The sequence below is a fragment of the Myotis myotis genome, unplaced genomic scaffold, assembly GCF_014108235.1.
Source record: "Myotis myotis isolate mMyoMyo1 unplaced genomic scaffold, mMyoMyo1.p scaffold_m19_p_20, whole genome shotgun sequence".
Taxonomy (NCBI): Eukaryota; Metazoa; Chordata; class Mammalia; order Chiroptera; family Vespertilionidae; genus Myotis; species Myotis myotis.
This window is the reverse complement of record NW_023416325.1, coordinates 19,533,046-19,554,249: the sequence shown is the minus strand read 5'-3', so window position 1 is coordinate 19,554,249 and position 21,204 is coordinate 19,533,046. Positions and strand designations below refer to the sequence as shown.

The window sequence follows — 21,204 nt, the reverse complement described above, 5'->3', positions numbered from 1 at the left end:
CGGGCCTTTATTCTGTGCCAGCCCTGGATCATTTCAAGTGTGAAATGATCCCAATTGGACACGCGAGGAAACTGAAGCTCAGAGAAGCGGAGTGGTTTGCCCAAGATGGCACAGCAGCTGAAGAATGGCCCAGATCCCCACCAGCTCCGCTGGCTGCAAACCCAGCTGCTCTTTCCAGCTGGGCATGCAGTGCCCCTGTCCTCCTGGAAGTCAGACATGGAAACCTACCCTCAAGGTGGTGGCTCTTGGAGGTGGGGCCTCTGGGAGGTGATGAGGTCCTGAGGCGGCGCCCTCCCCATGGGATTCGTGTGCTTATAAAAGGGGCCCCAGAGGCCCTCACCCCCGCTGTGAAGACAGCAGAGGCTGCCACCTAGGAACCAGGAAGCGGGCCCTCAGCACACCCCAAATCTGCCGGCGCCTTCATGGGCTTCCCAGGCTCCAGGACGGTGAGTCACCCATGCGTCTAAGCCGCAGCCTATGGTACTTCGGCTGCAGCAGCCTGAGCAGATTAAGATAACCACTTCCTGGGCAGAGTTCAGCTTCTTTCCTCCTGGAAACGTCTAGAATACGGCAGCTCTCCCTTACAGAGGTGTGGACAGTGTCCAGGGATCGTGCTGAGACAGGTTCAGCGAGTGCAGTTCGGTTGAGTTAGCGAGCCCCAGAAAGGGGGACTCGGGGCACACACTTTGTGACCTTTTGCCAGAGCACGACTTCCTCGTGTGCACGTCGGCATTTTGCCTTTCCAGGGATCGGTAGCTGCCAGGAAGAGCTGTTCAGGACGTAGACGGAGGGTTTGTGTTGGTGTCCTGGTTTCTCCGTCATGTATTGATAGGAGTGTGTTATTTAGCAGCAGCTAAGACGTCCCCCGTGTGTGCTAGGACCTCCACCTCCCTTATTTCTTCATCACTCCCCGAAATCAGAGCACCATTTGCCCTTTGTTAGTCACCGGAGCTGGGCTTCGCCCTCCGCTGGGGGCCGGGGGCGGGCAAGCTGCTGCTGAGCAGAGGCGGGTTCCGGGTCCGAGGTGCGCGGGTCTGTGACCTGTGGAGCTGTGAGCCCGGAGGGAGGGAGGGAGGGAGGGAGGGAGGCAGCAGTCCCCCGGCTCAGCATTGGCCGCAGTGAGACACACACAGATGGTTCCGGAACGGGGAGGGTGATGGGCCTGGGGCGGCTGTTCTGCAGTTCTATCTGGTGGTGATAGACTCTGCAGAGTGCACGGCGCAGCCAGGTTCGTTTGGGACGAGCCGCCCCGCGGTCTAGATTGCACAGCAGCCCCAAGCGGACGCCACCCCAGCCTTAAAGGCTCACTAGCTTCGGCACGCCGAGGCCTGCCAGGAGAAGGCTGTGCTGGGCAGGGAGCACCCAGAGCCCCGAGGGACCGAGCCACCACACAAGATGGCCCAGGTGTCCTGCCAGCTGGTCGCGGACCCCAGGCTGTGCTGTCCTCTCCGAGCAGCCTGTGTTCCCATTTGGGAACGAGGGAGAGGGAGAGTGGGAATTTTCCATCCTCCGTCCCCGGGTGACTCAGAAGAGAGCAAAGCCTGTTCCAAGCTGGTTCTATTACTTCTGTCATTTCTCTCGCTGAGCTGCAATGGCTGGGAGAGGTTTGTCTGCCCCGCACCCTTGCCTGGTCCCACGTTCTCACGACCTGCTACCCTTTGCATCTCCAAAGCCTGGCATCTGCCCAGGTCCGCAGTTGCCTGGAAATGCCATCTCTCTGTTGTCATTCTGTTTTACATGAAAATGCCGCTGTCCCTTGGTGGCCCGATGTCGAGGGGGGTCAGGAGGCTTGGGCACGAGGTTTTGGTCACGCATTGCTGCCTGTGGATGTGCCACAAATCCACAAGAACACAGCAGGCTGGGAAGGGCCCGCGAGGGGGGCCACGCCTTCCGAAACGCTGTCTTTGGGAATCATATGCATATCAACGTGGACCCCTCGGTTCCTGTAAGTGACTCGGAGAAAACAGACACAGCTCCTCTCCTCTTGTCATCCCCCGTGGCCAGGACCCACTGTCTCTCACTTAAGGCCTAGAACCGTCCGAGTTGGGAAGGACTTGCCATTTCCCCATCGTGGCTGTTTCGGGCACATGGAGGAGGGGGACTCGCTGGGTAAATAAACCGGAGGGGTCTTAGGAGGGAATCCGTTACGTGGCCTCACCCTGCGCTTGGAAAGTGCTGCTCCGGGAAGCAGGGCCCGCCCTCTCCAGAGGGCCTGCCAATGAGGATTGCCATGAAGCTCCTCGTTCCCCAAGGAAATGGGCTCACCCCCCATCGCCAGCACAGCTTGCACCTGGGGTGCCTGCTTAACAGCCCTTTCTCCTTCATTCTTACGAGTAGAACCGGAGTCTGTTCTGGCAGCCGGTTCCTAGCTCCAGGATGTAAACTAACTATGAGAGGTTGAAGCAGGCATGGCTAACGAGTCTGCCATACACTGCAGAACAGTGTGGTAAGATTTGGCCCCTGATGAAGGAAGAGAACATTTTCTCTTTGCCTCCTTCCTGATGTGAATATTATCAAGAGACAATGTGATGTCTGGTGCTGCTGCAGCCACATTGCAGCCATGAGGGGAAGGCCCCAAGAATTTCAGAAATGCCAGCCTGCAGCCCCCACTGGCTGAATTTGTGTGCCAGCCCTAGGAACGCCCCCTCCAACTTCTTGATAAGAGGGCTGATGCCCGTCTGTGATGTTTACACCAAGCATTCTTCGCGCGCAGATACTGAACCTAAATCGTGCTCTGTGACTGTACCGTCGCAAACATAAGTGCTCATGCGCACAGAGAGAGCTTAGCACGTGTCCTCCTGCCGTGACTGCCCGTCTGGAATCCTTTCCCTGTCTACTTTCCAATCAAATATGAGGAATCCTTGAGGAGAAGTTTTGTGGTGAAAGCGTAGATTCCAGGGAACCGGAGGCCAGAGGAGCCCCCGTGGGGAGAGCCATCTGTCTCCTCCCGTCAGTCTTCTTGTGAGATGATGTCGGACTCTCTTCAACGTTTCAAACACCTAACTTACGAAATGTACTCGTACATGGATTACTTTCCGATACACCGCGGTGCCCACACTAACAGCGAGGTTTTGTTTCCGTTCATCGTCTGCGTACGAGGCACCGATTCTTCCGGGACTAAAGACACCGCTCAGGCAGGCCCACGCTCCGGCCAAGCGCGGAACACTGCAGACTGCTCCTTGGCCAGGAAGACTGAACCCATTTGTCCAGGGACCTCGGCTGAACCCTAATTACAGCCACTGCTGGTGGAAGATTCCAGGTCCCTTCTCCCTGCAGGCGGGTGTGGCCTCCATGCCTGGGTTCCCTGGTCCGATGACCGATAGGGTAGCCTAACATGCCCCAGTTGGGGTCTCCGGCCCCTGCTCCTCAGCTGCCTGCACGGCTTCCCCGGCTTTCCCTGGGGCACGGCTCAGAGCACTCAGTGCCCCGCTGGAGCTGCACCCGCTCCTGCTCCTGCTCCCCTGACTGCATGTCAGACATGGGAGAGGCTGCTGGGCGTCCAGACAGCGGAGAAGGATGTTCCAGAAAGGAGGCTGAGCCGGCAGAGAAGGGAAACTTGTGAGGGGCGTTCATTGGAGGCCTTCCTTTCAATGAAACTAGCTGCGCACTGTCTCCTCTGCCCCCCAGCCCCCAGCAAGCTTCCCCTTCAGTGAATCGTTTTGGGGCTCCTCCCCTTGCATCACCTGAGGGGGGCCCAGCAGGGGGGTGATGGGGCCAGAAATGGAGTGAGCAGCCCTGTGTTAACTGAGAGCCATCAGACTGGAGGGCGCCAGGCCCCCCTCCCTGCACCCAAGTGCCTGGGGACAGGGCAAGGCTGCACCTTAGGGGTACGTCACCCCTCCTGGAGCCGGCAAGAGGCCCTGGTCCTGCGGTGAGGTCCACCGAGTGGGGTGTCCATCACAGTGGGAAACGCCGGGATCAGGTCACCAGCCGGTGCGTCACTGTGCAGAGTCACTCCATAATGGGGGGGGCATCCCCGGTTCCCCCGGTACCTGCTCCCAGCCAGGGCATCAGCAGAGCCTCAGAATCCACCGAGGGACCTTTTCGCACGAACAGCCGAGGCAAGTCCCCAGAGGACCTGTGCCGAGATGAAGCTCGGGGGGGGGGGGGCTGTGGGGAGACCCGGAGGAAGACCAGAACATCTGGCCTAGGCCCCCTTGGAAGTCCTTGCTCCTGGAAGGGCTGCCTCATCCAGGAGGTGAAGATGGCACCCACCCTGGTGGTGGGGTCGGTGCCTTTAAAAAAACACATGCCCTGACTGGTTTGGCTCAGTGGATAGAGTGTCGGCCTATGGACTGCAGGGTCCCGGGTTCGATTCCAGTCAAGGGCATGTACCTTGGTTGTGGGCATATCCCCAGTAGGGGGTGTGCAGGAAGCAGCTGATCGATGTTTCTCTCATTGATGTTTCTAACTCTCTATCCCTCTCCCTTCCTCTCTGTAAAAAATCAATAAAATATATTAAAAACAAACAAACAAAAAAACACATCATGTAACCCTTGTGCTACTCTGCAGAGTGGATGCTATGCCTCTTAACCCATTTGACAGATGCAGGAACTGAGGCTCAGCGAGGCTGCACCGACTTGCCCAAGGCCTCAAGGAAAAGACACGGAAAGAAACAGATGGTGGAGGCTGGCTCCCCAGTGGGATGGTGCCGGGCCGGTTTCCCAGGTGGGTGCCAGGTTCCCAGGTGGGGAGCCCCACTGACCTGCATTGGGTCTGATTCCCGCCCCAAACCCTAGGGGGCAGCAGAGCTCCAGAACTGACCGTGCACTTCTCAGTGGACCAGATAGTGGCTCAAATGCTGCTTCTGTTCCTGAGCGAGCACGGAAGCCCTTCAACCTGGAGATGGGTCTCCGTTGCTTGTGGGCGAGTTGGAAGAACGGGACATCTTCAGAGAGCGCCTCTCCCTGCATCATGGGCTGCACCGCGCCTGGGGCCACCTGTGCTGCTCTGAGCACTCGGGTGTCGGCCCTTTTGCCGTCGTCCTGGTTTCATGGAAGTCCACCCAGAGGCCAAGAGGAGCAACGGGAGTTCCCCAGGCCCCGTGGCCAGTAAGCGGCCCGTGGGGACCGGAACCCAGTCGTCCAGCTGCCGCAGAACTGCCTCCGAAATGGCCTGGGACTCGGTGGCAGCTCGACAGGACGCACCCACTGCTGTCTGTCGTTTCGGTGGCAGGGCAGGTCAGTTCGTGGGCTGTGGGCACTACTGTTAGCATAAGGCTGTTGACAAGGCTCACCAGGGAGGGAGGGTGCCCCCCACCGAGTACTCCCCCGGCTGCCGGCACGTGACAGTTCTGTCATTTACAAAACGCCTGCTGCAGCCCAGACACTCTACCAGGGGAGGGGTGCTCTCTGACTGAGGCCTGACGGGAGCCGCTTTCTGGTGACATCAGAGCAGCCGCCCCCTCGCTCACAGCCCGGAGAGGGGCTTTTCTCCGGCTTAGCAACAACAGTCACTGCAGGGTCCACGGCCTCCTGGAAGGCTGCCCTGAGCCTGGGGCCTTGATGGAGGTGTAGGGCCGGGCCGGGGGACCCCCAAGGTGAGTGGGCTTTATCTTCAGTCTGGAGTGTCTCATCTGTACGTCTCCCCTTCCCTACCACCCACTGTTTGCTGAATGCTGGCCATCCGGCCTCGCCAGCGGGGCCCGGACGAAGGGCAGAGGTCAGCCCGGGGACTGCATTTTCCCCAGCAGTGGAAGACATGGGTGCCTCTGTCCTGGTCAGCCCTGCCTCATCGTCACCTGGGGGGACCCTAACAAGTGTGAACCAGCCCCTACTCTGCCACTGCACCCTGCCCACTGGGGTTCTCAAACCCGCCCGCTTTGGAACTCTGAGTCTCAGGAAGGAGAACTGCACGCACCTTTCTCAAGGCCCCAGCGGGTGACCCCTGACTGAGTGAAGGTAAGTTCTGGGCGGAGAATAAAGACTGCGTGTAACCGAGGCTGGACTGCGGCTCCTGCCAGGAGCTGGCAGCTTCAGTCACGTTGTCAGAGGGGCCGGGGAGGGAGGGAGGAAAGGGCCGGGGAGCAGTTTGGGTGTGCTCCTGGCATGTTCCTGGGCATTTGCGTTTCTGTATTGCTTGGGTTTATGCACAGGCCTGTGTGCATGAAGCGGGGCACCATGCTTTACTGCCGCTGGGGGAGCTTGAGGGTAACTGGCTGCACGAGATTTTGACCTTGCACCCTGGCTCCATGAAACTTAGCCCCCTCGGCCTCAGTTTCCCCCTTCCTGCGGCGTGGTTTTACCTTCTCACATCTAGTAGGAGCCTGACAAGTCATCTTGGAGACATCACAACCGACTTGCAGAGCCCAGGTGCTGGCCACGCACTGTCTTCAAGGAAGGACAAAGGCCAGAGGAGAGAGACCACTTGCCCAGGGTCATGGCGACATTCTCCGCAGACCCTGGTGTTCCCTGCACCAGGATTGTCCCTGCACTGAGAGGCCGCAAATGCCCTGTGATCCGAGGTGGAGGGGAGGCGCCTGGCGGCCCAGAAGCAGCTCGGGGTGCCGCCTGTGAGCCGTCCCTCTGGCTCCGCGCCCTCAGGGCCGATGTGGCCCTGGCCTCGGGCACGGGGTTAATGAGCTATGACTTTCAGCGCAGCTGCCAAGAGCCTGAGCTCAGCTCAAGGTCACGCTGCAGGCATGCTCCAGCCCAGGCACGTGACACCAGGCGGCAGGGGAGTCCCCTCGCCCTGACGTGACCGTGACCATTGGTTCTCCACCCAGGAGGCACCTGTCCGCAAACACCTGGGCCTTCTCCCCCCACCAGCCTCCCAGGTACACGCCGAGGGCGCCCGGGGGCCTCATTCGCATGCAGCTGTGGGGCCGTGGCCTCCAACCTGCCAGTGTATTGGAATCCCCGCGGGGGGACACTGGTGCCACTAAAGTGGGGCCTGGGGTCTGAGCACTAGAGAGACTTCAGCCCACGGCGCTGCTTCTAACTCTGCATATGCATCTCCAGGGAACATTCTGCTCTCGACTTTCTGAATCCAAAGCAATGAGTCTCCTGTCCACCTTCCTGACTAGCAAATAAAAGCTCAGCATGAGTGGCACGGAGGCACCCCCTTCTGCCGCTTGGTAGACAGGACAGGGGACTGCCGTCTGTCACCAGCCCCAATCCTGGCCACTCAGGATGCTCACTGCAGGATCTGAGCCCAGAGTCCCCCTAGGCGTTCCAGGACAGCCCAGGGCGGCTCCCGGTGCCCTCACACTCTGCCCCGGTCACCTGGTGACTGAGGTCCCCTGAGGGATGCCTCCTTCCTGGCGCCCAGCTCCTGCCCCCGCCCCCCAGCCTGTGGTCTCCTGTTCACTCTGACCCGCAAGCCCACAGGGGCCTACGTGCCCGAGTTCACTCCTCCCTGCGCCGCCTCCCTCTCCCCAGAAACCACAGGCCGTCTGCACCCTGTGACATCGGTGGCTGGGCTTGAGGCCAGGTTTCATGAAGGCTGTGAGGCCTGGGCTCTCAGGGCCCGTCTACGCTCTGGCAGGCCGAGGGACAGGCACCAAAGAGTCCTCGTGACAAGCTGAGCACAGCCTCCCCTGCAGACCGTCCCCCCCGGCACATCAGCTGCTGCCCGGACCTGCCCTCCACCCACCAAGACGTGGCCAGAACATGCGACTGTCCCTGAGCTGGTCCGTGACCAGTGTCTGGGTCGCTGGTGACAGAGCCCCCTCCGTGGGCCAGCTCCGTGTAAGTAGGCACTTCATGTGAAGCCTCATGGACCCATTTCACAGATGGAGACCCAGGATTCTAGGGGGAAGGTCATAGCCTAAAGCCAGAGACAGGGTCTGAACCCAGACCTCCAACTTCACCCCCAACCTCTGCAGCAGAGGTTCTCAAGTCGGAGACATAAAAAGCACCCCAGCGAGTCTACCTCTGTGGGCCCCAGGAGCCTGCATTTTTATACGAGAACGCAAAAGACCCCGACATCAATGGCTGGGGGTCAGCCTTGGCGAGTCCCGCCCCTCCCCCAGTTCCCACCTGCTCAGAGGCTCAGGACCTGGTTGCCTCAGCCCCGCTGGGTTGTCCTTGCTGCATGCCCTTGACCCTCTGAACTGCTTCCTGGGTGAAAATGAGGGTTGAGCCAGCCAGTTCTGAGGGGTTCTTCATTGTGCCTTGAGTCCCCCCTTGGCTCCCACCCAATGCAATGCGGGGAGGGGGAGGCCTTCTCCCCCAGCAGGCCCCCCACTGGGTCAGTGACCTCTGCCCTGGATTTTCACCTGCCGCTACATGCCCTCACCCCGAAGCCCCCAAAGCATCCCCCAACCGCCCTGGAGTCGCTGGCAGGGGCTTCCTCTGCCCTCGGCCTCCTGCCTTTGCCTGCACACCTGCTTCTTCCTTCATGAAGGGCAGAGCTGGCCGGCCCACCCTGTCTCAGCCGCCCCAGGAGAGCGCTCAGGCCGCCGAGTGGCCGGCTGGGAAGTGCACCGTCAGCAGGCCCGGGCCTGGGCTCTGCGGAGTCAGCACTGGGCTCCCCACCTCTGCCTCTTACCCACCGCCCCCAGGCCTGCCCCGCCCACCCGCCGCAGTCTGCCCGAGCTGGCCCAAACGGTGGGTGCCTGCTGCCTCCTCTCCCAGGTAAGCCCCAAATTATTGACTGCGCCAGCTCTGAACCCCAACATATATTTATCATCCTGCCTCGCAGGCACTTGGCCGGGTCTCGCCCTACCACAGGCGTCCCAGGCGTGAAGGGAGAAGGGAGAGGGGGCCATGGCTGTGCCCGCCCCCATCCTCACCCTCTGGCTGGGGTGCTGAGCTGAGCCAGGCCAGTGGCACTGCCCTGCTGACAGCTGCCCGGTGGTCCCTGAGGTCACCTGCTGCACACTGGAGGCGGCCTCCCGCAGGCCAGGCAGCCAGGGACAGTGAATGACAGCAGAGAATGAGCCAGAACCTGGCCTTCCTCAGGGTCCGCGCTCGTTTGTGGCCACAGAGGTGGCCCTTTGGGAGGGGTCTCCCAGGTGTGGACTCCGTCACCACAGGTGCCGGGGCTATGAGAAGCCAGCGACTCCGTCCAAAGGGCCTCTAACACCCCGCACAGTCCTGGACGCCAGCCCGCCACACCTTTCACCAGAGGGTTTGGGGGACTTGCTGAAGGGGTGTCATGTGAGCACACCCAGCCCCCTTCCTCTGCCCCAGACTTTTGGGGTGGCGCCGTTTCTTCGTGTGGGGTCCTCGGGCGACCTGCATCAGAAACGATTTGGATCCCTGTCACAAGTGCACATTCCTGGGCGCTCAGCTCCTTGTTCTTACAATGGGGTGTGAAGAGCGCACCCACAGTGCTCTGGGACTTGTGGGCGGGGGGCGGGGGCGTTAACACAGCCAGTGCTCACACACAGGTCACTACCCGGCAGCAGGGCAGAGTGGTGGCAAACGAGCTCAGCAGATGGAAGAAGTGGATTTTCCATTTGCGCGCTCTCTCTCTCTCTCTCTCTCTCCCTCTCTCTCTCTCTCTCTCTCTCTCTCTCTCTCTCTCTCTCTCTCTCTCTCTGCCAGCCATGTAACCTTTGGTGGAGACAGACGCTTACAGGAGGCATCGCTGGTTCGGGGCTTGGGGCTCTTTTGCCTCTTAACGGTGAGCTTGATCATGTGACTTGAGCCCCTGTGAGCCTCAGCTTCCACATCTGCGAAATGGGAGCCCTAATTTGCCCATCAGCTGCCGTGTGGCTGTGACGGCTCAGTGAGACGCTGTCAGGGCAGCGTGTGGTTGCACAGACACCCTCCCCTCTGGGGGCTCCCTCGCTCACCGCCCCAACCCCTGCTTTGGAGGGAAGGTGTAGAGAAGGGAGGATGGCGCCGGGCCCCGTGCCCTCCGCCTCGGCATGGCCTTCACCGGGGCTCCGGCCACCAGTGCGTTAGCAGCGCTACTCACAACAGCCGAGGGCAGAAACAGCCCACGGCCCAGCCAGGTGCCTGGATGGACACAGCGTGGTCCCTCCAGACAGTGGACTATTACTCAGGCGTAAACAGTGAGGAAGCACTGCTCCCGCTCCCACACGGATGAACCTTGGAGGCATCACATGAAAGGGAAGAAGCCAGCCCCAAAAGGCCACGTGCTGTGTGATTCCATTTATGTGAAATGTCCAGAAAAGGCAGATTCCAGAGACAGAAAGCAGACGAGTGGTTTTCGGGGCCGGATAGAAGGGGGGGTGGGGGGGCTGAGGGGTGTCGGGTAAAGGGAGTCGGGTTTCTTTTCTGTGATGATGAAAATGTTCTAAAATTGACTGTAGTGATGGTCGCAAACTCCGTGAGGATATTGAGAACCACTGAGTCGTACACGCTAAACGGGGGCGCTGTATGATATGTGAATTATATCTCAATATGCATCCCCCCCAAAAGGACCACCTACATTCGAAACAGCTGGAGAGACAGTCCTGGGCCTCCTGAGTCCGAACCTGCCCAGGCCCAGGAATCGGAATTGAGTCAGAACTCCAGGAGGTTTGCACACACACAGATCTTAAAGAGCCAGCCCTCCCTCTAGGGAGACAGTCTGTCAGCAACTTTTCCTTGGCACTGGGGTTTGACAAGTACAAACCCAGCCCCTATCAGTCCCGAGGGCTGCTGGACAAATGACCACAACTTGGTGGCTTAAAGCAAATATATGATGTCACAGTTTGGGGTGAGACGCCTGAAGCGGGTCTCCCTGGGCTAATGTCAGGGAGTCACAGGCCGCGTCCTTCTGGAGGCTCCCGGGAGAATCCACCCCCTGGCGTTCTCCAGCTCCCAGAAGCTGCCCGCGTTCCTCCACTCAGGCCCCTTCCTCCCCCAAAGCCAGCAGTGGCTGGTTGGCCCCTCCCATGTCCCCTCACATCACTCTTGACTCTGACCGTCCTGCCTTCCTCTTGCACGACGAAGGACCCTTGGGCTGACCCTGGGCCCTCCGGATGACCCAAGTGACCGCCCCACCTCACAGTCAGCTGCTTTGCAACCTTGACTCTGTCTTCCATGTGACGAAACGTAGTCCTGCTGCTTCATGGTGCGGGACGCCTCTCCCCACATCACAGCTGCTGAGTAAATCAAGTGTCCCCGCCTGGCGCCCCGCCCAGGGCGGTTGCATTTGGGTCTGAAAAGAGGCTCCAGCAAACCCTGTGAACACTGCTTACGACCAGCCCCTTCCACGGCCCCTTCCACTGCCCCGCCCTCTGCAGAGCCTGCCTCGGCCACTCCATGTAAAGCGATGGCGAAGTCAAAATAGCTCTGGGGCTCCTGCCACCTCCTCCTGCTGCTCTGGCGAGTCTGCTGCCCGGACAATGATGCAGTTTGAAGTCCATTCAGAGACACCCTTCTATCTGCCCCCTGCAAGTTCCCGTAATAATTCCCTGTTTATAATTAAAGAAATAATAGGAAAACACGCGCAGGCCGCACTCCCCAGGGAGCCTGGTCTCCTATTTTAGGCAGCCAGCCCTCCCCCCTGCCCCCCGGCTCCCTGGGGATCTGTCTCTCCCTCTGCAGTTGGGCTGAGACGAGATGCTGGGCTGCAGTGGGAGGGGGGCAATTCTAAAACCTCATGGCAGAAATCACTCTCCTAAGACAAAGTAATTTCCTAAGCAGCGGGGGCTGGACAGGTCGAGGGTGGTTCTGTCCTGCCCGGTATCGTGGGAAGAGAGGGCTCGCAGAGAGAGGAGAGAGCCTGGCTGGGAAGTCCTGGATCTTTTCCTCCGAGGAGGGGATGGACAGTGTGGAGGCTGTGCTCTGCCAGCCACGGAACCCTCGCTGAATCCTCTTTACAGGGATGGGATTGTGGACCCATTATACAGATGAGGATGCCAAGGCTCAGAGGGGCAAACTGACCGACCCAAGGACTCAACCAGGAATGGCAGAGCCGATCCAACTCAGGTCAGAATCTGTCTCCTGCCAACGCTGCCCCCCAGGTGCCTTGGGTGAGAAAGCATTCTTAAAAATATAACTTTAATTCAAGATGCGAATTGGGGGTGCTGCTTTTCTGGTCGCATTCACATTAAAACCAAGAGACCAGGACATATGAGACCAGCATCAGAGCCTGAAGGAGCTAAGAGAAAAGCTGTCCGTGTTGGAGTTGAGACAGAGGTGAGGCACCTGTGGCGTCCCCCTCCCTGGGTGTATTTCACGAGAGCATCACTCATCCTCACTGTGTGAAGTGGTTTGGGTGCGGGCCTCTCTAAGTCAGAGGCTGGGCAAGATAGCACTTAGCGCCCCGTAAATCCCCTGGATCAGTGGCCTCAAGATTAAAGGTGTCTTGCTGCCCAGCCCTAGAAACACCCCCAAGCCCGGTGATTAGAGGGACCGGGGAGAGAGCCGGGAGGATGCTAGGAACCGCCATTTACCCAGCTTCACTTCTGCACTCGGATTCTGGTTTACGGCCCATTCGGAAACACCTTGGTCTTCCCATCCATAACATGGGTGTGTGCTGGGTCCTCCTCCAGGCTCCCACAGCAGCTGGGACCCATTGCTGTGCCCCTTAGTGATGGTGTGTTCATGTCTCTTTCCTTCCAGCCTCTGGGGTCCCTGAGGTCAGGGACTGACGGCTCACTGCAGTCTGAATTCCCGGCACTGAGCCGTGAGTGAGTGTGTGAATGAATGAATGAATGAATGAATGAGTGAATGAGGACAACAGTCTCCCGCAGTTGTCTCAGAAGCTTGTAAGAGCAAAGTGTTACACATGCAGGAGCATCGCAAGCCCAGATTGTTACATGACTGGTTGCGTGAAACTGCCCACAGTGAGCATGTTTATACCAGGAAATCAGTCAGTAAATGCTGCAAGCCGGCCTTCTCCCCCGTCTTCAGGGCCTGTTTGCCAGCACACCATGGGGAGCTCTTAGCCGGTCAGGCACTGTTTTAGCACTTTACATACTAGTACAGGAATTTACATTTAACCTTGACAACCACCATGATTACTGCCGTTTTGCAGATGGGGAAACAGGTGAAGCCACTGGCGGGAGTGTGGTTCAGTGGCCTTCCCTGACAGGAAGGCGAGAGCGCGAACGCAGACTGTTCTCGCCGTCTGGCTCAGCTGCCCATTGTGGCCCCACGGGTTCCAGCCGTTCTCATCATCACGGCCGCGGTTTTTAATCAGCTCCTCCGGACCAAGAGACGAGGTTAGTTGCCTGGTGACCAAAGTATGTCCCAGCTCTCAGAAGGTCACGCTGTGGCGCAGGATAAAGATCGCCACACGGGGTGCCCCCCACGCGGGGCGGCAGACAGCAGATCCAATCAGCCCAGCCAGAGCCCAGGGACGCTCAGACCTCCTTCCTCCGTGACGCCAGCAGAACCACGGGTGAGACTGAATTAGAGCCGTGACAGCCTGGCACGGCGCCAAGGGCTTGGTGTGCCACGCCCGCTGCGTGTGTGCATCTGTGCCAGAGAAGGGGCAAAGCCCAGGGAGGGCTGGGTGTCTCCGCAGGGCCCCAGTGTTTGCCACAGTTGGGGACAGTCATGGACTCCCCAAAGCTCAGCTGCAGGGCTAACAGGTCTCCAGGGGCCTGTTTACCCCGCGGGGCGGTCACCTGCAGGGTGTCAGTGTCCCCACTCCTCGGGGAGTTCCTTAGAAGTGGCGCCTGGACCCAGGCCGTGCCTGAGCACACACATCAGGCCCCCCACGAATGTGCAGGGAGCCAATGAGGGGAGGCAGGAAGGGGCCCACAGCTGTGCCTTGGCGCTGGCACCTTCCCTTCCCGCTGCCACAAGGAGGCCCCGCCATCAGGAGTCAGTCCCCCTCGGTCCTCACACCCAGCCTTCCCTTGGCTAAGGTGGCTTGTGTGGCAGCAGACCCGGAGAGTGGGTGGGCACCCTGGGAGGCCTCTGGGAGGAAGTGATTACCCTGAGATCTGAAGAGGAAGCCCCGGCCATAGGAAGAGGGAGGGGAAGGGAGTTCCGGGCAGAGGAACCAGGGCAAGTGCTTTCTGGGAGCTGACAGTGGCCACTGGGCCTTGAGGCAAAGCTGACGGCATAGACGGGTGTGTGGGGGCTCTCCGATCAGCTGAAGGGCAGAGCGAAGCCATCCTGTCCCCAGCACCATCGCAGGGCCCAGCCACGTGCAAGCTCCGGGAGCAGCCTGCCAAGGGGAGGAGGTGCAGTCTGAGGACGCGTTTTCTATGCCCCAGCAGAAAGCTCATCACTGACCCCTTGAATAATTTAATACCATAACATTCCAGGAACTGATGTTTTAAGTCAGAATAAAATCGTTCCCAGCAGTTGTGGGTCATTCCCAAGGGGCCTGGGATCCCCCTTTCTAACCCAACGCCTGTCTAGGCTTCTAGATTCCTTCTGACCCAACATGCAGTCTCCAGGCCAGCTTCCTAGGCCACTGAGACCAGCTGGCGTCTGACAGCCAACATGTCCCAGCCCGGCTAGGTCTCAGCACCACCTGCGGGTGTTTTAAAAATGCACGTTCCAGCCCAAGCTGGTTTGGCTCAGTGGATAGAACATCGGCCTGCGGACCAAAGGGTCCCGGATTGATTCCGGTCAAGGGCACACGCCTGGGTTGCGGGCTCCATCCCCAGCGGGGGCGTGTGCAGGAGGCAGCCAGTCAATGAGTCTCTCTCATCATTGATGTTTCTATCTCTCTCTCCCCCTTCTCCCTTCTTCTCTGAAATCAATAAAAATACATTAAAAAACAAAAAATGAAAATGCACATTCCAGGAGCTGCCCCTCTCTGGGGTCCACAGAGTAACGGGCAGCTGCTTGGGCAGGTTTCAGGAGCTCCTGGTGGCTCTGAAAGGCACCTGTCCCTGGAAAGGACTGTGACCCCTGGCTTGGGCCTGTGGCCTGCAGCGAGGGCACCCCCTCCTCAGCACCACCCAAATCCCTGTGAGCACTGGGGGACCCTGCCCCCCCCAGCACCACCGCACAGCCTGGCACCCAGGACTGCACACATGCCCACCAGTGATGGCCTTGTCCATCACCCAGCGCCCCGGAGCCCTGAGTTTGAGAACCTGGAAGTCTGGACTTTGATTGGCAGCTCTCCTGTGTCACCTCTCTGAGAAACAGTGTCTCGATTACAAAGTGGACAGGACTCCACTGAGACCTCGTGGAGCTGCGTCTCATGCGGCCCCTCTGACGGGCCTCTCTACCTAGATTATCCCCGTTTTCAGGAGAAGGATCCCTGGTGAGACAGGTGGCAGGACGAGCCCGCATGGCCCAGACTGACCACAGAACCCCACCCCTCTGAGCATCTTAACACAGAACCCCTGCTGACCTGGGAACCACAGCGTGGCATCTCTGGCAGTTTGTCTGAAATGCGGCCCCGCAGGAGTCAGAATGGGGGCGGCGGGGAGGGGTGGGGGCAGATCTCCCGCTCCTAAAGTTTGGGGCACCCCCAACGCCAAGCTGCGGTGCGGTGTGGCTGTGGTGGGCGGGCTAGCCCGCGGGCGTGTCCACTTCATTAGGTGCTGGGAGCGGGGAGGGGCTTTCCTGGAACAAGCCAAGCTCGGCACCTGGTGCATTCAAGGTGGCTGCTGCTGCTGGACCTGTAGCTGCTCGCCACTGAGCGAATGGACGCTGCCGGCCTCCCTCGCCGATCCAGGCGAGTTTCCGCTCCGACACCGGGAGGCTGTGTGGCGGCACCCGGTGGGAGTGAGCACGGAGCCTCCGGGGGTCTGACGGCCCCGGCTCACACCTGCGTCTGGCCAGAGACCGCAGCCGCGAGGAAGGGGCGAGGCTCGACCTGCAGGGCGGCGGCTGCGGGGACAGAAGGACCTGGTAGGTGGGCTCCGCTGTCCCTCCCCGCCCTCCCGGCCCCGGGGCGGGGCGCTCCCCACTCCCCACTCCCCGCTCCCCGCTGTGCGCGTAGCCGGCGCGCGCTAGGACCGCGGCGCACCGCCCTTCGCCGCTATAAGAGGCCGCGCTCGCGCCCCACGCGGAACCCGCGGCTCAGACCGGCCCCGGCGTCCCGACTCGCCTGGAACCCGAGGCCGGACCGGCCGCTGCGCCACCGACGCCGCCCAGGGCCTGTGAGGGACGCGCGCCCCGGAGCCCCCGCCGTGGGCACCATGGGCGCTGCCCAGTCCGCGTCCGAGGAGATCCGGGAGCTCGTGGGCAAGACCGGCTGTGAGTGTCGCGCGGGGCGTGGGCGCGGGGACACGGGCGGGGGCCGCCGGCGGGTTCGCGTGGGGAACCCCAGCCCGCCGCCGCCGGCCGGCCCCGCGCCGCTGCTGTGTGACCTTGGGCTGGTGGCCGGACCTCTCTGCGCTCAGCCTCCGCTGCCTTCCGAGGGGTTCCGGCCGCCACGCGCCGGCTGCGGCGGGGAGCCCGGCGGGGATGCTGAGAAGTGCGCGGCGCGCATCCTGGCCGCAAGTTGGCGGGTCACCCCGGGCCTGGGGGTTGCGGGCTGGGGGGCGGGGGTTGGTGCAGGGCGGGGATCCCCCGCGCGGGGCAGGCGCCCGGGCCGGGAGAGCGAGCGCCCGGCTACGCCCAGCTGGCGCGCAGGTACCAGAAAGTCCTCTGGCCGCGTTGCGCAGGGGCGGAAAGTTTTGAAATCGGCCGCAGCTGGGTGGGACCCGGGCCCTGGCCTCGTTCTCCCCGCTGGGAAGTGGGTTCAGGTGGGCGCACGCCCCGGGGCAGCTGGCAGGTGTCAGCGAGGCCGCGTCCACAGAGCACTTGGCGGAGCCCGGCGACCTTCCTCGAGTCGCGGGGACTCCGGGACCCGCAGAGGCGGGGCGCACGGGGAGCCGGCGGCCGAGGTGACCGCAGGGACCTGCGGGGCGGAAGCGCCTGCCCGCCCCAGCCCAGCCCAGCCGGGCTGCAGACTTGACCGCGGGCTCGCGGGGCCGGGGTCCGCCACCGGCTGTGAAGAGGCTTGTGGTCCGGAGCCCAGGGAGGCCGGGTGAGCCTCAGATTGGCTTTGGAGGTGGACAGATGGGAGCAACGCTGCCTGCACCACTTCCTTCCTGGCGGTGTGACCTTGGGCGAGTCATTTTACCTCGCCGAGCCGCGGTTTCCTGCTCCTTGGAGCGGGATGTCTGCCAGTACCTGCTTAGAATCTAATTCTAGATGCTCCAGGAGCCGGAGCTGCAGGTGTTAGTTCTGAGGAGCTGGCTCCTGGCACCTGCTTTGCGTTCGGTGCGGACAGCCCGTGTCCGTAGTCAGTCATGGGAGGAAACCAGCCGTTTGTGTGTGGGCTGAAAGACGACTCCTGACCCTCAGTCTGAACACCCCTTTCACGATAATTGAATGGAAATGACAGAAACCCCTTAACAATTGGAGAGTGTGTGTGTGTGTGTGTGTGTGTGTATGTACACACACGTCCACATACATACATATGTATACATCTTCAGTGCGCAAATACAGAACTATCTATAGGAAAAAAAGGTGTGGTTATATATATATATACTAGAGGCCCAGTGCATAAAATTCATGCAGTGGTGGGGGGGAGGTGGGGGAGCCCCTCAGCCCCTCCTGTGCCCTCTAGCAGTCTGGGAGCTGTCAGGAGATGTCCAACTGCCACGGAGGTGGGACAGGCTCCCACCACCACCACCACCACTGCCGCCCCCTTGCTCGACAGCCAGTGGTGAGCCCGGCTCAGGGCTCTGGCTGAGTGGCGCTCCCCCTATGGGAGCACTCTGACTACCAGGGGGCAGCTCCTGTATTGAGCGTCTGCCCCCTGGTGGTCAGTGCATGTCATAGCGACTGGTTGTTCTGCCGGTTGGTCGATTTGCGTAGTAGCCTTTTATTATATAGGATGTATAATATGGAACCCCTTTGTAAAAAAGGGGGGGGATAAGAGTATATATTTGTAAATGCTTAATTTGCACCAAGGACTTTGGAAGGACCGATAGGCAGTAAGAATAATGAACATTTATGGGGCATTGGGTGGAAAGGATAAGGGGGAGTGAGCTTTTCACTGTAAACTTAGTTATATTTTCATTTTGAACCACATGTGAATATTTCACTCCTTCAAAATGTTTTATAAAGTCCAGGTCAACCCCCAGGGTAACGAGAGAGAGGAGGTAGGATTCCCCTTGGCCTTGCTTGGCTTTCCTCCGATTTTAGTGCCCTCTCGTCGCCTCTCACTGTCTTGTATCTGGATGGTGGAAGTGGGGTTCTTTGTGGCTAGCAGCTTTCCCAGAAGGGTGGGCTGGCCACCAGTGGCCCCATCTCTCAGGCAGCCCCCACGGCAGGCGGGCAGGCAGGCAAGCTGGGGGAATTCGGCTGGTTGTGGGTTTGACAGGTGGTGGAGCCGCAGAGCATGCTGGGAATCTTGTCAGTTTCCTGGGGCTGCTCTTGGTGGGGGAGGGGTGACATGCTGAGTGTTCCTGCTCCCCGGCTCCCCTGGGCGTGGCTGAGGCAGCGTCCCCCCTTGCTGGCCGGAACTGGGATTCCACCTCCCGGCGGAGGAAGGCAGATGGTGGCTCCGGAACGGGTTCTGAGGTCTGAGGGCAGGATGAGTGCCTTCCGTTCTCTGAGCTGGAAGTAACTAGAAAGTTGCCCCCAGTCCTCTGAAGGGGCCCACACAGTCTGAGCACTTCCACCTGGTCAGCCAGGCTTTATGGACCAGGGATGGGGGAGTTAGACGTGACCCAGAGAGGCTGCTGTTCCTGAGGGGAGACACACAGTACAATCAAATCAACTCCCAAGTACCGAGCTCTGGGAACAAGACACTCTGGGAGCGTGGGGGTCAGAGGAGGGGCAGGGGCGCACTTCTTTAGGGTGGACAGGAGGCCGCTCTGAGGAGGGAGGTGGTAATGGAACGGAAACCCAAATGAGGAGGAGCCAGTCACATGATCCGTGGAAGGTGCCGTTCGGACAGAAGGAGCAGCAACTGCAAGGCCCTGCTGAGGACAGTGAGCGAGAGCCGTGAGGTGAGGACCAGCACAGCCAGGGCGCAGCTTGGGCAAGCGCCTCACGTAAGGGTCTTGGTGGGGGTGCGGCTTGGTGGTCAGTGTGGTTGGCCCTGCTTTAAGCACAGCCGCATGTCTGGTCACTGAGCCACAGCTCGGGGTTAAATCTTGGTCTCACTTCTTCCCAGGCCGGGACCTCTGGCAAGTCACGTTCCCTCTCTGAGCACCAGCACCCCCACCTGGGTCCTGGATCCTCTCTGAGGATCAGGGTGGGCCCTTCCTGCAGGCTCGCGTCTGGAAACCATGAGAAGGGCGAGCAGAGGCCGGTGCTGGCAGACATGGTTCCCGGAGCACCAGGCTCTGTGCTGAGCTCTCTGCGTGCACTCGGGGGGACTCTTCATCCTCCTCCTCCAGGGAAGGCAGATGTGCAGACAGGGAAACTGAGGCTCAGAGGGTAAACTTGCCTGTAGTTCCACAGCCTGTAAGTGGACGAGGGGGTGGGCCACAGGATCCCCAAGTGCACGGCCGCGCGCCGCTGCTTCCCCGTGTGTAGCTGCCTCTCAGAGGGGGAACGCCTGCCCGTCTGTTCTCCTCACCTCCGGGCCTTTGCACAGGCCATGCCCTCTGCCTGGAGCACGCTTTCGTTTTACTGTGCACGACTCGGGATTGGCCTTGGGGATGCCTCTATGACCACCACCCAGGCTAAGGCTGCACACGTGTCCTCTTCGCTCGGCCTCTTCACGAGCTCATGCTCTGCAGCGGGGCAGGGGGGGGGGTACCTTTTTCCACCACGGGCCACGTGGGTATCTGTAACATCACTCGTGGGCCAGACACCATTGTCGACTTAAACATCAGCCAGCTGTATTTGGTCAAGCATTTAATTAACTCTCCCCAATGCCTTGGCAGGGCCAGCCCGAATGCTTTCGAGGGCCTTACACGGCCCCCACCCCTGCTCTCCACCATTCAGGGCTCAGCTGAGCTGTGGTTCCGTCCAGAAAGCCACCCCTGGCTACTTTCTCCCCCTCCACCTTGTGCGGATGAAAGGCTGTCCTCAGGACGCCGCAGCCCTGCGTCCCCTCCCCTAGCAGCCACGTGACAGCCTGCTGTCATTGCTGGTGTTGTCACCTGTCACCCCTGGAAACCTGGAGCTCCCTCAGATGGGAATGAAGGCGCTCTCAGCTCTGTACACGGGCGCACAAAGGGGTGATGACTCTGAGGACTTGATAACCCAAGGAGCATGTGTCCAGTGGAAAACCTAGTCCTCCCCCCACCCAGAGCTGGCATTGGCCACGCTGACCGCCCCCCCCCCCCCCGGCTTCTCTGGTTCCCTCCTTGCGCCATGCATCCCATCGGCTCCAGCACTGAACCAGCTTCACCAAAAATAGGCCCGAGCACTCGCTCGCCCACGCAGGGCATCGCCGGGGCTGCGTGCCCACCTCCTCTCCTGGTGGAGCCTCATTGATTGATTTAAAGCATAAACAAGCATTCCCAGCCATCACTTCTGAGCCAAGAAAGCTGATTAGCTGGATGGTTAAAACTCATTAAAAACTCCAGCGAAGGCGTCCTGGTTGTGCCGGGTGGTGCGCTGCCACCTGATCCAGCCGGGCGTGGGTCCCGAGGTGTGAAATGGCCCCTGGACAGGAAGCACGGCTCCCTGAGTCCTGCCCTTCGCCACCTCGAGCCGGCCTGGAGGTCGCCCCACTTCCTGTCCCCCCCAGGCTGGGCCTGCTCCGGGCCTTGGGAAGGAAATAATCAGAGGAGGCTGCTGGGAAAGGTGAAGGGTCTGTTTTTTCCTTCAGGCTCCCAAACAGCTCCAGAGGCACGTCTGTGTAGATGCCAAGAAGCTGCCAGAGGAAGAAGAAAAAACATTCTCCCAGATCTTGAGAGCAGACCTCTCATGGTAACGGCTCATGTTTTCCCACTGCCGTCATCTGCCAGTGCCGCCCGAGCCGGCCGCTCCTCCATATTCGCCCTGGCCCCTCCCAGCAGCACTGCAGTTCCCACTGTAGAGACCAGGGCATCGAGCTCAGGAGATGATGTGACTTGCCCAAGGCCATGGACTACTGAGTCCAAGCCCCAGACCGCGACATTTGGGGCGGGGGACCAGAGATGCGGGGGCCTGGCCGGCCGGTGGGGTGCAGTTTTCCCCTGGATTCTCACCACTGGCCGTACTTCCAGGTCAGAATGTCTCCAAGTGGCCCTGGACCATGACCTTGCGCCGCCACCACCTGCCATGTTCCCACTGTGCTCCGGGCAGTGGGTCCCCCGGGGGACCAGATGTCTCCCCTCCCTCCAGCCCCTGAGCATCTGGAGGGAGGGGACAGGTTGGCCGGTGCCACGTGCTCCTGCCCTGTCACCAAGACCAGCAGAACCCACCCAGCTCCCTCTCCAGGTCCTCTGGAGAGGACAGTGGCTTTTAACTTGGGGTCCTCGGGGGGTCTCTGCACCCCACGAAC

General features: G+C 60.4%; 1 protein-coding gene and 1 long non-coding RNA gene across 5 annotated transcripts in view; both read left to right on the top strand.

Annotated features, from left to right (window-relative positions):
- The first annotated feature begins 8,352 nt into the window (after nucleotides 1–8,352).
- On the top strand, nucleotides 8,353–12,992 carry LOC118678107. Of its 2 annotated transcripts, none has more exons than XR_004974748.1 (4): nucleotides 8,353–8,576; nucleotides 11,726–11,831; nucleotides 11,914–12,041; nucleotides 12,883–12,992. It is a non-coding gene; the product is annotated as an uncharacterized LOC118678107 (long non-coding RNA). The 2 variants fall into 2 exon arrangements; XR_004974749.1 differs by lacking the exon at nucleotides 8,353–8,576 and adding an exon at nucleotides 9,483–9,570.
- A 2,456-nt stretch (nucleotides 12,993–15,448) lies between these two features.
- TESC (tescalcin) overlaps nucleotides 15,449–21,204 on the top strand; it is a 46,716-nt gene continuing 40,960 nt past the window's right edge. For all 3 annotated transcript variants that reach the window (XR_004974761.1, XM_036353300.1, XM_036353299.1), the window contains exon 1: nucleotides 15,449–15,671. Coding sequence is in view for 2 of the 3 variants with exons in the window: in XM_036353300.1 (XP_036209193.1) it covers nucleotides 15,464–15,671 (208 nt within the window). In the remaining variant the exon portion in view is untranslated. The remainder of the gene's footprint in view (nucleotides 15,672–21,204) is intronic.